A 13,612-nucleotide genomic window follows, 5' to 3' on the forward strand; every position below is an offset into this window, starting at 1 on the left:
CGGGACACAAGTCGCAGCTCGAACGTTGGAGGGAGATTTGAGCGGCTCGTGGAGGACGTCCGTCCTCACACTTTACTTTGGTTTCACTCCCATATTATCATTGTTTTATTTTCACATTTTTACCGTCATGTCATCAGACATAAAAACGACGCCGCGGGGCTTTCACTGCACCCTGTGCAACGTCAACTTACCCAACGGTAAGCTAACGCAGCCACGCGCAACTTCACACGAATGTTGGACTTTAGAAAGTTGCGCTGTGCAGGTTGCTAACTTCGTTGTCCAAAGATAAATTCTGGTTCCCTTAAGTTATATAACATATTCAATAAATGATGTATATTTTGTATTACTGTCTTTACTTCACACTTACTCATATACGCATGTATAATCTGTGGAGGAGTTAAGCGCGATATACACTGCCTGGACTAAAACAAAAAAAAAAAAAGGAAAGAGTAATTTGTAGTTTTGATCACAGCATACATTTGCCGTCACGTTGTTTGGATGAGTTTATGCAATGTACCAACATGCATTTTCACCCATGCGCTGGGTTACTTTCTGACCAAGAACCCGGAACTATGGAGCAGTCAGACCACTGAGTGTGGTCTTCTCCAGCCTGTGCCAGAGATTCTCAGTCTGGATTCTGAGACTCTTGTTTAAGGAACGAGAAGCTCTTTACAGCACCAGTGAGAGTTTAATACGTTGTTGCCAGATGAAACGCATTCATCGCTGCTGCACTTTCGTTTTTTCTTTTTTTCTTTTTAATGACTTGCAGGTCCGAGCCTGGATCAGCATGTGAAGGGGCGGAAGCATCAGACGCTGAGCAATGTGCGGGCCACCAGGAAGACCCAGGAGGAGCACAGTGTGTTTGTCAGTGGCATTAAGCCTGACATCTCTCAGACTGACTTAACCGAGTACTTCCAGAAGTTTGGGACTGTCGCAGATGTTATCATGGATAAAGACAAGGTCAGATGACCGCATACAACGAGATGCATGTTATTATTCAACGCTATGCCCTGCCTTACCGTGTTATTCCTGACAAAGTAGCATCCATTTCGAGATAGCTGACAGCGTGCTCTGTCAAAGCTTTGGGAAAAGTTACTGACGACCCGCTGATGTGTCTGCATGCTCTCACAGGGATTGTATGCCATCGTGCAGTTCGCTGAGACTGAGGGCGTACAGCGAACTCTGTCCTGTTCAGAGCACCAGATAAAAGGCCTAAAGCTGCGTGTCAAACAGCGAGAGAAGAAGGAGTTCAAGTTGATTCCCAAGAACAAGAACGACCCCCACAACCTCCAACGAGTTTTTGACCGCCTTAAACCTGAGCTGTGTCAGTTGGCGTCTGTAAGCATTGGTTTAGCAGCTTTGTTTGATATGAACCACACAAATCTGCTGCTCTTCCCGTACATGTACTGAGAACATTCTCCTGCAGGTGGACGCGCAGATGCAGTACACAGTTGAGCGGTTTCAGCTTGGAGAAAACGAAAAGAAGGCCCGAGGCTTGCTCGTTCAGCTCCTTCAAGAGGTTTTTGTGGAATTTTTCCCAGGTGACCCCCCCTAGAAATACAGTGTGTCTCGCATGATGATAGACAATAATGCAAAGAGTTGACTCACATTTCCATGTGTCGCAGACAGCCAGGTTCTGCCCTTCGGTTCATCCGTCAACACTTTTGGCATCCACTCCTGTGACCTGGACCTGTTCTTGGACCTTGAAAACACCAAGGTGTTCCAGGCCTGTGCCAAGACCACCACAGACCAGGTGTGCTATTTGTAAAAGGTTATTTGCCTGAGTGTTGACCGAAAACGCAGGATTAGAATCACCCAATGCGAGCTCCGCAGATAAATCTGGTCCCCTCGCTCTTTTTCAGGCCAGCGAAGGAATGTCAGACGACGGCCGTTCCGAGGACTCCATCCTGTCAGATATCGACCTCTCCAAAGCGTCTCCGGCGGAGGTGCTGGAGCTTGTGGCAACCATCCTGAAACGCTGCGTTTCCGGCGTGCACAAGGTCCAAGTGGTCAGCACCGCCCGCCTCCCCGTCGTCAAGTTCCATCACCGACAGCTGAACCTGCAGGGAGACATCACCATCAACAACAGGTCAGTAGATCTCTGCCTTATGATAAAGCATCAGACGTCTTCAGACTTGGTGAGAAATGCTTCAGACTTGTACGGTGAAGGCAGTAAGTCGACGCTTTTCTTCTGTCTGTATCCCTCGACAGGCTGGGAGTGAGGAACACCCGCTTCCTCCAGCTGTGTTCAGGCGTGGAAGACCGGCTGAGACCTCTGGTGTACACCATCCGCCACTGGGCCAAACAGAAGCAGCTTGCTGGTACGATGCAGTGATTAGTTACCTATTCATTTATTTTTAAGCATTTAGATGGTTTTTTTATGGTTCTTATCTGTGCATTTAGGGAGTAATTTCATCCTTTGGTCAACAGATGTCAGTAGAACCACGCTCCTGTCCTCTGATCAAACTGTCTGAACACACGTCACTGTACTGATTTTTATTTTATTTTATTTATTTATTTTTGTGGTGCCTTGCTTTGAAAGCTTTGGTCCAAATAAATACATCACAATTACAGCCCTTTGTGTGTACAGGCAGGGATTCCTGATGTCGCATCTTATTAAGGGTGTTCTTCAGTTAAGAGCACACCAATTACCTTGACTCCTGGACCGTGTCTCGCTTGTTCCCTTTGAACTATATTCCCGATGCTGCCACTGCGCCTTTCATCAAGGCAGAGTTCGCCGAGCACGGCGGAATAAATGCCGTAAAGGTGCCGATTTAAGCCAAACTAGGATCTCGAAGCGATTGCTTTGATCAGTGACGCCAGTAATGATAGAAAATGGTTGAATGTCAGAAATAAGTTTTCGAACTTCAAAATCAAACGGAGCACAATAAACGTGTTTGAGCCAAAGAGCGAGCTTCGGTTTACATCATGTCCATGGATTCATTGAGAGGACTCCAGTGACACGTTGGAATTCATCCTGTGAATTTGAAAGAAAAAGATGACAATCAAATCATTTTTGTGCTGTAAACCTAACAAAAAAAACCCGTTTTGCCACCTGTAACATCAGTGCCGTGCATCTGTTGATGCCAGACTGCAGGTTACAGAAGGCCCTCTGCGCCATTACCGATCTGTTATCTGCAAATACAATTGCTTGGCCATTTTCTGATTACAGCCTGTTCCTGTCATCAACCTGTGACCCGTAGGTAACCTCAGCGGTGCCGGCCCCCTCCTCAACAACTACGCTCTCACGCTGCTGATCATCTTCTACCTTCAAAACTGCGACCCTCCTGTTTTCCCCACTGTGGACCAGCTCAAAGCCATGGCATGTGAGTGCTGCGTTTGTCCCAGTTTGTCTCTCTGCCTCCTGATGAGTGTTTTTTTTGCCTTTTCTTACTCGTACCCACGAGTTTTTCTTGTTTTACGTGTAGAAAGCTGGAAACGCTCTCGGCTCCACAAACGCATCAGGAATGACTTGTCCCAGCCTGCAGGACTGCAGCATTTGTGAGATTTTGTTTAAATGATCGGTTGTTTCACCATAATATCGGTGAACAGTCAAAGATATCATACTGTTAGTATCCTACATTAAGCAGGATATTGACAGTATGACTTTTAATCCGAATGAACCAGATTAATCAAACTACCTTAACCCATCTAGACCACTCGACGTACCAAAAAACTCCCAGATTCAGATCACGTGCCTCCCTTCTGCATTCCTTTGAGGAGCAGCTCTTCTTTGTTTCACTTTACAAACAGATTTCCGAGGAGTTGGCACTTCCCTGGAGTAAGACGGCAGTTAGAGTGATTGCTGTTTTGAGCATCAGAGGCACGTGCTGAAGCTAAAAACTACTCAGAACGCATATAAAACACGTCGAACCTCAAAACGTAGAGCCGTACTGCCCTAAATGCTTATAAAATGTCTGATTCTCCGAACTGAGAGCACCCCAACTGCAGTCCACTGCATTTAAGGCACTCAACCGCACTTAAGAGAAAAGCAAAGTATCCCTTTTAAGTAGTTTTAACAAGCAAAAGGGGGAAATAACAGGAAGGGTCGGCGCGGCAAAGTAAGGTGACGTATAAAGTCTCCAAACCCGTGTGCAAATGGAACCTTTTTTGTGTTTTGATAAATGAAGCCAATGTAGATCGAGTCAGATATTTTCTGCTTTATTTGTGGGAGTGCCGTCCGCCGGAGGGGGGTGACGGCAAATTGGGAACAATCGAGGGGGGCAAAAATGATGGAAAAGCGTGAAAGTTAGCACATCAAGAGGAGGGTGCATCAGATCTAAGGCATTAGGTTCACTGAGAAGTGCACTAAGGTTAAATAATTCCAAACATGCACCCTGAGGAGGGCAGATTATATTGTTGAGGAGATATAAACCAGGATATGATGGTGTATTATTTTCGGTCAGATGTTCCTCGGTGGCCTTATAGAATCCAAAAAGTGCCTCAGGAAAGTATTACTACAGGAATCATCCAACCTGTGTTTGATTTTATTTTTCATATTTTCCCCCTCAACAGTTTCTGATTAGTTGTCACTTTCTGTGTGTCGGTTTCAATTTTACAAAAGATGTGGAGAGAAAAAAACAATGTGATATGACCCCGTGATTGTATTTTCATTGCAGACCACTACAGTTTAAACAGGGGGTGTGTATATTTCTTATTGGCAGTGCAGGCAAAAGCATTTAACGTCCAACTTCCCACTGGAACAGGAAACCTGGGTTCTCTTGGTACCTCAGTGTTCCACATGTTACCTTTAAGGCTTTTTGCACACAGATTGAAAGGATTTGCAGTTATACCATACATTGAGCTTCATATGGTTTGTTTTCCTTTATGAATCTCTTGCCAGGTGAGGAGGAAGAGTGTGTGATCGAAGGCTGGAACTGCACCTTTCCCAGTCAGCCTATAGCTGTGCCTCCCAGCAAGAACACACAGGACATCTGTAAGTGTTTTGAAGAGAAAAGAAAGGGTGTGTGTAAAAACTTTCACACAGCCAAACGCTGTGCCTACATCTTCATAAACCCCCCATGTTGTGTCTTCTGCTTTCTCTGTCCAGGCTCGCTGCTCGCTGGCTTCTTCTCCTTTTATGCAAATTTCGATTTTGCCGGCAGTGTCATATCTCTTAGGGAGGGTCGGGCACTGCCAATCGTAAATTTCCTCCGTCCAAATAAAGAGGATGAGGTGATGCAGGAAGAACAGCCCACCAAGGCTCATCACCAAGGTCCCAAACTGGGCCCCCTGAACCTCTTGGACCCCTTTGAGCTCTCCCATAACGTGGCAGGAAACCTGAACGAGCGTTCTCACCGCAGCTTCCAGAAGGAGTGCCAGGACGCTGAAAAGTACTGCCGCAGCCTGCAGTACCAGCGCAAGTCCGCCAAAGGGAAGTCATGGGGGCTGGTGCGCTTATTTACCCCACATGGGGAGGTCGCACACGCCAAAACAGAGCATCTAACCATCAGCATCCCCTTCAAGTCGGCATCGCTGCCAGATGTGCTGCGCGATGAGCTGCACATGGCGGGAGACGGTTTCCGGCTGCTGTGGTTCCAGAGGGTTTGTTCTGCTGTGGAGGGAGTGTTGAAAACGGTTCTCAAGTGTCACCTCGCTGCCTCCGCAGATGCCTCGTTTGGTGAGGACGAAATGGAAACCACATCTGCTTCCCTTGACTCATCAATAAATGACAGTGTTGAGTCTCAGAACGAAAGCAGCCCTCTGGGCACAGCTGTTGTCGGCGCCAAGAGGTCACTGTCCTCAGGCAGCGATGCTTCCGTGTCACCTCCAGGCAAAAAGCCCAGATTTGTAAAAGGGGGGAAGCCTGAACTCCCCCCGTGGATCTGTGTGCAGAAGCACATCGTGTGGGCCGGCAGGAGAAAAGTGAGACGGGAGCTGGTTAAAGATGTAGACTCGAGGCCAGAGGGCAGCTGTGTGGAGCTGGAGTCCCAGGTCACCGCTTACATCACTGAGAAAGAGCCAGAACTTAAGGAGCCTCTGGAGTTTAAAGTTCAGCCCCAGATGGTGGGTGGGACAGAAAGCACAAAGGCTGTGCTCAAGTTGGAGCCAAGCAGTGACACGGCAGGAGTTTTTCAAGACTTCTTTCACTTTCTGGAGGCATTCTTACCCAAGATGGTGGAGACGATGCTGGAGAAGGAAGTGGGCAGTGCTTAAACTTAACACTGACTGTAGATATCTGTCTCCGTCTATTTCAAACCTGCCTAATGAGCACAGATCAAGCTGTTGTTCTATAGTTAAACACCAATCAGTTTATTATAGATATTGGCTTTGTCAGAATGTTGAGTTTCCTTTTTTTTCTTCTTCTTCTTCTTCTTTTAAAGACTCATACTGTATAGTTGTACTAATATGTTTTACAGTGTTATCATATTCTGATTAAGCCTTCTTTTTTGTTTGTGACCTGGCTTGGTTTCTGTCATATTTCTGTTAAAAATGATAAAGAAGATTCTCTGCGGTCATCTGCAGGCCTTTGTCTTTTTTCATGGAGCAGTTTCGCTGAGTCGGGGCTATATTTACATATCATTCATTCAAGCATCATCTTGAAAGAAAAGGTTTCATTAAAAGGTCTGTTATTATTGTGCAGCAATGTTGCTCAAAATGTATTTCATAGAAATAGGTTGGTGCCTTAATTCAGCTTGTTCTGTGGCTTGCCCAAAGGCCTTTATTAAGTCGGTCTCTGCTGGTATGACTGAGACGGATGATAGTAATTACTCAGGCAGGCAGCGGGCTTTATTACAGCAGGACAAGTGGGACCTGAGTGATGCACAGAGCTCCTGTGTGCTGATTAACACCATTCGTCTCGCTTGTTAAAGAGAAAGCGATGAGAGAGATTTGAGAGGCCGCTTACATGCTAATATGGCACTGGTTCAAGTTACTGACAGGATGTTTGTTGTCGTGTAATTAAAGATGAAACAGTTTTATTACCCAAGAACTTGATGAATGTAATCCCTCTGTGTTCAATGTAAATGATTGTCAGTGTCTTAACTGTTTTTTTTGCATATATGATAAACAAATCCATAATTTGATGCCAGCAGCACATTCTGAAAAAGAGAGGCAAAGAAACACGTAAAAGTGAAGGATTCAGCAGCAGATTGATTTGGTGACAGGTGAGGGTGTCAGGATTGGATATAAAAGGAGCATCCATCAGCGGCAAAGTCTTTCCCAAGCAAGGACTTGTTGATGATTCGGTACCAAACTATCTGTTAAGGTGAGATTTAAATATCTTTTTTTTTTACATTTGCAGAGCACGGCATTGTGAATAGATGAAGGGAATATGGGGAAATCTCGGTTGTAAATGCCAAGAAACGGAAACCAACGCTGGACACGCGTGATCGTCAAAAAACTCTCAGGTGGCACTGTCAGAAACTGGAGCTACCATCATGTTCATCTCAGGTTGACGGAAAGACTGTGGATCCGTGTTCTTTGATCAGTGTGGGTTGAATTGATGATTCTGGAGCTGATCCAGATTCTGGTGGCTCGCATGTATGTGAGGTCACCGGTGGTGGCGACTTTTCCTGGGAGCCAAGTGTTTTTCCTCTAAAGGATTATGCTGGCCTCTCAGTGCAGTAAAGTTGGTCAGTAAACGCATCATTTCGTTTGAATTTGTCTTTTAATGAAGCTTCAAACGAATCGCAGGTTTGAGTTTTTGTTGGATTTCATTAGTATTTCCCAACTTTTTTTGGGAAAACAGTGTTTCTACTTTTTGGAAAAAATAACGATTGCTTGAACATCGGCCTCCATCTTTCACTGACACTCCCAGTCTACACCAATATCGCCATTCGCTTGGTCTTCGGACATGCGCCTGATATACGAGCGCTCGCACACCCCTCTAAGCCTGGGAATGAAAGTGATTGATGTCAAAAGTGGAGCTGTGTTTGCTGTCGGCCAAAAAAAACAAGAAAACAGACATTTAACTGGTCACTCAAAGTGTTTGCCGCAAGTTTCATCTTGACAAATAAAGCAATCAGTTGGAAAGTGCTCATTAGAAGGGACAGCAACATGTGCGCTCATTTATAACAATGGGAGGTTTTTTTCTTCATTAATTATTTATGATTGACCAATTATGTCTTGCTCACTCACAGTAATTACAATGAGAATCGTGGAACCTATTCTTCATTTAGACTGCTTATTTTGGTGTCTTCTGTCGGTCCAATCAAGCCCCCCCTGAGAGACCTAAAATCTGCACTGCTTCTGGGAAAAAGATCAGTTTACGATCTGCCCTGAAGCAGCTCCGCTGAGTCACATCTGGTGTGATCTCACTTTGTTTTGTAACGGGATACTGCGGAGCATCTCTGCACATTCTGACACCTAGAAAAGCATTACATGTTTTAAGGGGAGAATGCAGATTTCCCCAAATTTGTGGCCACTGAAATGAAATCATCCACCACTCCCGAGCCATTCAATCCCTCTGACATCATCTGTCCAAGTTACCCGAGGTGGTCACTGCCAGCTCGCTCACAAACACAGCAGTTTGGGAGATATTGCTGTAATTGGTCAGCTCTGCTTTCCAAAGGAGCAAAAAAAAAAAAAAAAAGAATACAAATGATGCTTCTGCTGGCAGTGAAGATCCCCCTGGGATCCAAAAGAGAACCAACTGAGGCAGCAATGTTTTCCAAAGCAAATAAGAAGTGGCTCAAGCGCTTGTTGTGTATCTGTTTTTGGTGTAACCGCCTCTTGAGAAGACAGAAAGACTGTAGTATGAAAGATATATGTGCATACGGTCATGTTAAGTCACTCGTCGTCTTACCATCACTCAATGGCCTCCTTTCAAGCCATTTATATGCTCATGAATTATCGCACTGTGGTAGTGGGTACCAATCAACCCCCCATTCTGTGTCCTGCTCTGTGCAAACAGACCAGGCAGCATGAAAAGCACTCTGTTCATATTAGTGGCTCCCCCACTGGAGATAAGGCAGAATAAAAAGTGCATAATCATTTCCCCCTTTCTGTCTGTGACGGCAGGAAGGAGTCGGACATTCTCCGGGGAGATTGCTCCTTCACTCGAATGGACGTCTGTGCATGTGTGTGTGCATAATCTTTTTCTATTTGGATTCGAGAGCATGCGTGATGTCAGTGGAAATGGATTCTCATCTAAAGTAAGAAGAGAAGTCCTGAAGAAAAGCTTTTAAAGCTACGGCTAAATTTGCGAGGCACAGGTAGATGCCGACAGAAAGTGGATTTTTTTTAAACATCAGGATTTGTTGAGGCTCTTACCTTCTGGTAATATTGTTATGTGAGTCGTCTGCGTGTTACCTAACACTGTCACAGACGTCAGTGGCACCAGGAAAAGTTGGTTAAACTGAACAAAATGAAAAAGTTCTGATAAGCACTGGCCTCCCACTGGTCTTATCATCGTGGCCTCGATGGCAAGTCGTCCTCTGTCTGGCATGTGGTAGCCCTAACAGCTCTTCAGGAGTGCATTAGCTGGAGTTTATTGGACTGTGGCAACTTAAACCGCCTGCCCTTTCTCTTATCTGTTAGGTTTTCACTGTTTACCTATAAACGCTGAAGCGAGCTAATGAGTTTGTCTTGTGCATATTGTTGTTACTTGCCATTGACTTTTATGGGCTGCAGAGAGAGTGCGGAGAGGTTGATTGCTGTAGTAGAATTAACTAAATGTTCAGGATAGCCACCGTTATCTGTGGGTGATTACCACAAATACTGGTTTCCTCAAACGGGAGGCAATATAGCCATTATTTGGTGACTTTTCACCAACTAACCCCTACTTATTGTTATAAGCCCCAATTTTCCAATTTAGATGAAATTTTCACTCTTCTGCAGCCATTTGAACATCTCTTGGCGTAAACACAAAGTGTCTCCATGTTTCAGTATGAATTATGACACAACAGTTACTCACAAATGGTCAGTCCAATCAATTTATAATACCACAATCCACTTGCAGCCTTTAAGGCATTCTTCTATTCACTTTAATTGCTTGTTTTTTGTCCTCGGCTCCGTGGAGACTGTCAGCGGGGATTTATGCTCAAATCAAGGTGTGTTTTTGACAAGGGCTTAGGGACAGACAAAGACAAAACCATTGTTTTTTACGACTCTATAAAAAGCGTGTGAAAGGACTTGTCATGACTTCCCTTGGGAGTTCGGCAGGGCAACACTTGCCCATGCTCTGACATTCGTTCCCACCATGACAGTTTCTCTGATTCATGCTGTAAACCCTAAAATATCACATAGTCTTCATTTTCCAAGGGCGTTCTGGCTGTTGGCTAACTGGCTTGATTGCATATTTCTGTCACATTTCTTTTCAAGTTTGCTCCGAACAAAGCCAAAAGATACATAAAAAGATAGGATTTGCACGATGAACATACACTATATCGTGGGGCCAATACCATAGTCACGCTGCCGATTGTTTTCCTGGTAGAAATCGTGGAACAAAATATTTTAGACCATTTAGAATCACCAATTAACCTAACATGGATGTATTTGGACAGTGGGAGGAGGTCAAGAGTACATGAACAGAGCTCAGCATGCAAGGGGGGACATGCAGACTCCACACAGAAAGGCCCCAATCCGGTATTTGAACCAAGAACCCACTTGCTGTTAGTTGACCGTGACACAACCGTAGAGCCCCCAAAGGTTCCAATAACCTACGTGTTTCCCCAGATCCACTGCAAACTGCTTTATGAATACAAAAGTTAAAGATCTTTGTCACTGAGGCTTTATGATATCCCTCTGTTTCACACAATGATAACAGCAAAGTTACTTGTTGCAAATGCAATGTACTCTAATTTGAAAGATGTAAGGCAAAAGTTAGAACCAGAAGCCCATAGTACACAAGAGAACATGAAAATAAAAAGCCTCAGTGAGATAATGCTTGTTCAGTAAGGCCTAAACACAGCACACTCCACTCATACACACAGCAGTACGACCCCCACAGCACAATAAAACTATAGTAAACTCTACCTGTACACCTGTAACTCCCCTTGCTGAATGAGCACTAATGTGATTAATAATACTGATATTAAGAAATTACAAACACGAATCTTCTTTTACATAATAGCTATAAACTTATATAACCAGGGGGCTTGTGTAAGGTAAAGACATTCCCACAACTAATCAGGTAAAAGGCAGAAAGTATGATAGCATTAAATAATTGTGAGACAGAGAAGTTCACGGCTAATCAAAACTGATTCATAAACAGTGTAGATGAAACACCAAAAGAAATACATAAATGGCTGAAGGAAATCTATTCTGTGGTAACTTTAAGTATCTTTTAGTTGGCAAACAGTTAAAGTAGTTGAGTAAAAATCCATGGTCCGTGCTAACAATACAGTTAGCTGTTGAACTGTTGAATTGTAGCAGACAGTTTGAATGGTTGGATTATCGGCTGCTGAGGAAATGTGAAGAGTTAAACAGCATGGCAGCTAAATGTAATGAAATAATGGTTGAATGAGTTAAAGATAACATTCAAAACAGCTTGAAACCAAGTTACACTCATGTGAGACAGAAAGTAGTCTTCTTTGACTCTGAAAATCAGCATGACTTTGAATTTGATCTCTGCAACCCCAGATGAGCATCAGCAGACACCATATCTCACAGTGTCACAGTATATTCTAACAAAAATGAAAGAAGAAAGCACAGGCAGGGAGTTTTACCTTTTACCAGCAGTAACTTGAAGAAATCTTTTCTGTATGATATCATCAGTCTCTTACATCATTTTGGACAACTATTCTTTACAACACTGATTCAGTTCATTGAGGTTTGTGGGCATTCATGTATCCACAGCAGTTCAATCAGGTTCAGATCTGGACTTGGACTGGAACATTGCAACACCTTGATGGTGTAGATTTGCTGCTGCATCATTGTCCTGTTGCATGACTCAATTTCAGCCAAACTTTAGCTGTCAGACAGATGGCTTCACATCTGACTCTAGAATACTTTGGTATACAGAAGAGTTCACAGTTGACATACTGCAAGATGTGGCTGCAAAACAAGCCCAAATCATCAGCCCTCCACCACCGTGCCTGACAGTTAGTATGAGGTGTTTGTCCTCATATGCTGAATTTGGTTTTCACTAAATGTGCTGCTGTGCATTATGACCGAACATCTCCACTTTGGTTTTGTCTGTTAAAAGGACATTATTACAGTAGTCTTGTGATTTGTCACTACACCGTGGACAGGTTGCCAGTCTATCACAGGGCCAGCGGTGGACCAGGTATTGTTTAAAGCTACAATGAACACACTGGGATGAGACAGATGGTGCTGACAGGCTTCTCGTGTCCATCCAGCAGGCCTGGAGGGATAATCGACTGAAAAAGGTTTGAAATCAAAGATCTAAACCAGACAATATCAGAACTCAAACCTCTTCACCTCCATCTGCGAGGCAGGTTACACGTGGTCTTTTTAATAATAAATTAAAGGGATTTTTAAAAAAGAACAGTTAACTGATAGAAATTAAACAGAAAATAAAATTGTTTAAAATTTTTAAGTTTTAAATTTCTACATTAAGTCAGCAGCATATCTCTGTCCTGTTTGCATACACCCACACACGCACTAAAGAAGAGATTGCACTTGCACTTGTTGGATAAGCGATGCTTTCAGGCATCATGAACTGAACAGCAGACCGTGAAGAGCCAAGATAAACAGAAGCCGCTGCAACGGTCGTAAAAGTGACCAATTACATTAAAGTGAGTCTGTCCACATCAAACCTGAGAGGTATTTGGGTACAGAATGTCTTTGTTAGAGTGCTCATATCAATCTCTTGACCCCACACGCACACACACTCACTCCATACTAATCAATCAATATATTTGATCTAATTTAGTTTTATCTTCAGGCTTCAAAATGATAAAGTTTGACTTTCTAACTTAAGTTATGTGTGCATGGATTTTAAAGTATTAAAGCATTAGTGTTAATAGTGTTCATTCAACCAAATTGTAGAGATGGCTTAGGTAAGTTCACTTCCACTAATATTTGAAAAGCCAAAGTAATGATCGAGCAGGTCATTCAAGTGTTAAGCGTGTGGCAGATATATTCAAGTGATGGTAAATATGCTCCATGACCAAACATTCTGGACATAATGCAGAACGAAATAATAAAATATCTTGTAACAGATAAAACAAACAACAACAAAAAACCCAGACTGCTGTTAAATGTGTTTTCTTCACTCTTGAGATCCCTTCTCTTTTCCCTCTAGTGTTGTTTCTTATAGTGCTTTGAAGATCACTATTTCAGGTGAGGGCCTGTTTGTAGCATCGTCTCTGATCTCTTGGAACCCTGCTGAGTGAAAGGTCTATGTGTGATAGATGATTGCCATGTTGTGGAGACACCGAGCCGTGACCAGCTGCTGTGAAACGGCAAGGAAACGTCTCCGTTCTCATTGTCGGGGCGCTGTCCGTAGTGCTGAAACAGTTTTTTTCTTCTTTTTTTTAAGTTCTAAAGCGACACAACACACAGTAAAAGCATGTTCATTTGAGTAAGCCCATGTTTTTTTTTTCATTCCAAATCAACTTTCAAAGTGTCAAAGCGTTAACCCACAGCACTCAAGTTGAAGGTCTGAGCACCTCCACGAGCACGTGAGCATGGAGACGTAAGTGCCAGTTTACTCGCTGTTCCTACAGAGAGGGGTGTGGTTAAGGGTTACTCAGTCCGCATCAGG

At 43.7% G+C, this 13,612-nt stretch overlaps 1 protein-coding gene across 1 annotated transcript; it reads left to right on the forward strand.

Annotated features, from left to right (window-relative positions):
* On the forward strand, window positions 1-6,443 carry tut1 (terminal uridylyl transferase 1, U6 snRNA-specific). The gene is made up of 10 exons (XM_072373714.1): window positions 1-197; window positions 770-960; window positions 1,132-1,338; window positions 1,427-1,541; window positions 1,626-1,753; window positions 1,863-2,089; window positions 2,212-2,321; window positions 3,204-3,326; window positions 4,844-4,936; window positions 5,051-6,443. The coding sequence occupies exons 1-10, from the start codon at window positions 128-130 to the stop codon at window positions 6,154-6,156; spliced, it is 2,370 nt and encodes a 789-aa protein (XP_072229815.1). The 5' UTR covers window positions 1-127; the 3' UTR covers window positions 6,157-6,443.
* The last annotated feature ends 7,169 nt before the right edge of the window (window positions 6,444-13,612 follow it).

Source organism: Leuresthes tenuis, unplaced genomic scaffold (assembly GCF_036924035.1).
Source record: "Leuresthes tenuis unplaced genomic scaffold, fLeuTen1.0.hap1 SCAF_20, whole genome shotgun sequence".
In the NCBI taxonomy this organism is placed as follows: Eukaryota; Metazoa; Chordata; class Actinopteri; order Atheriniformes; family Atherinopsidae; genus Leuresthes; species Leuresthes tenuis.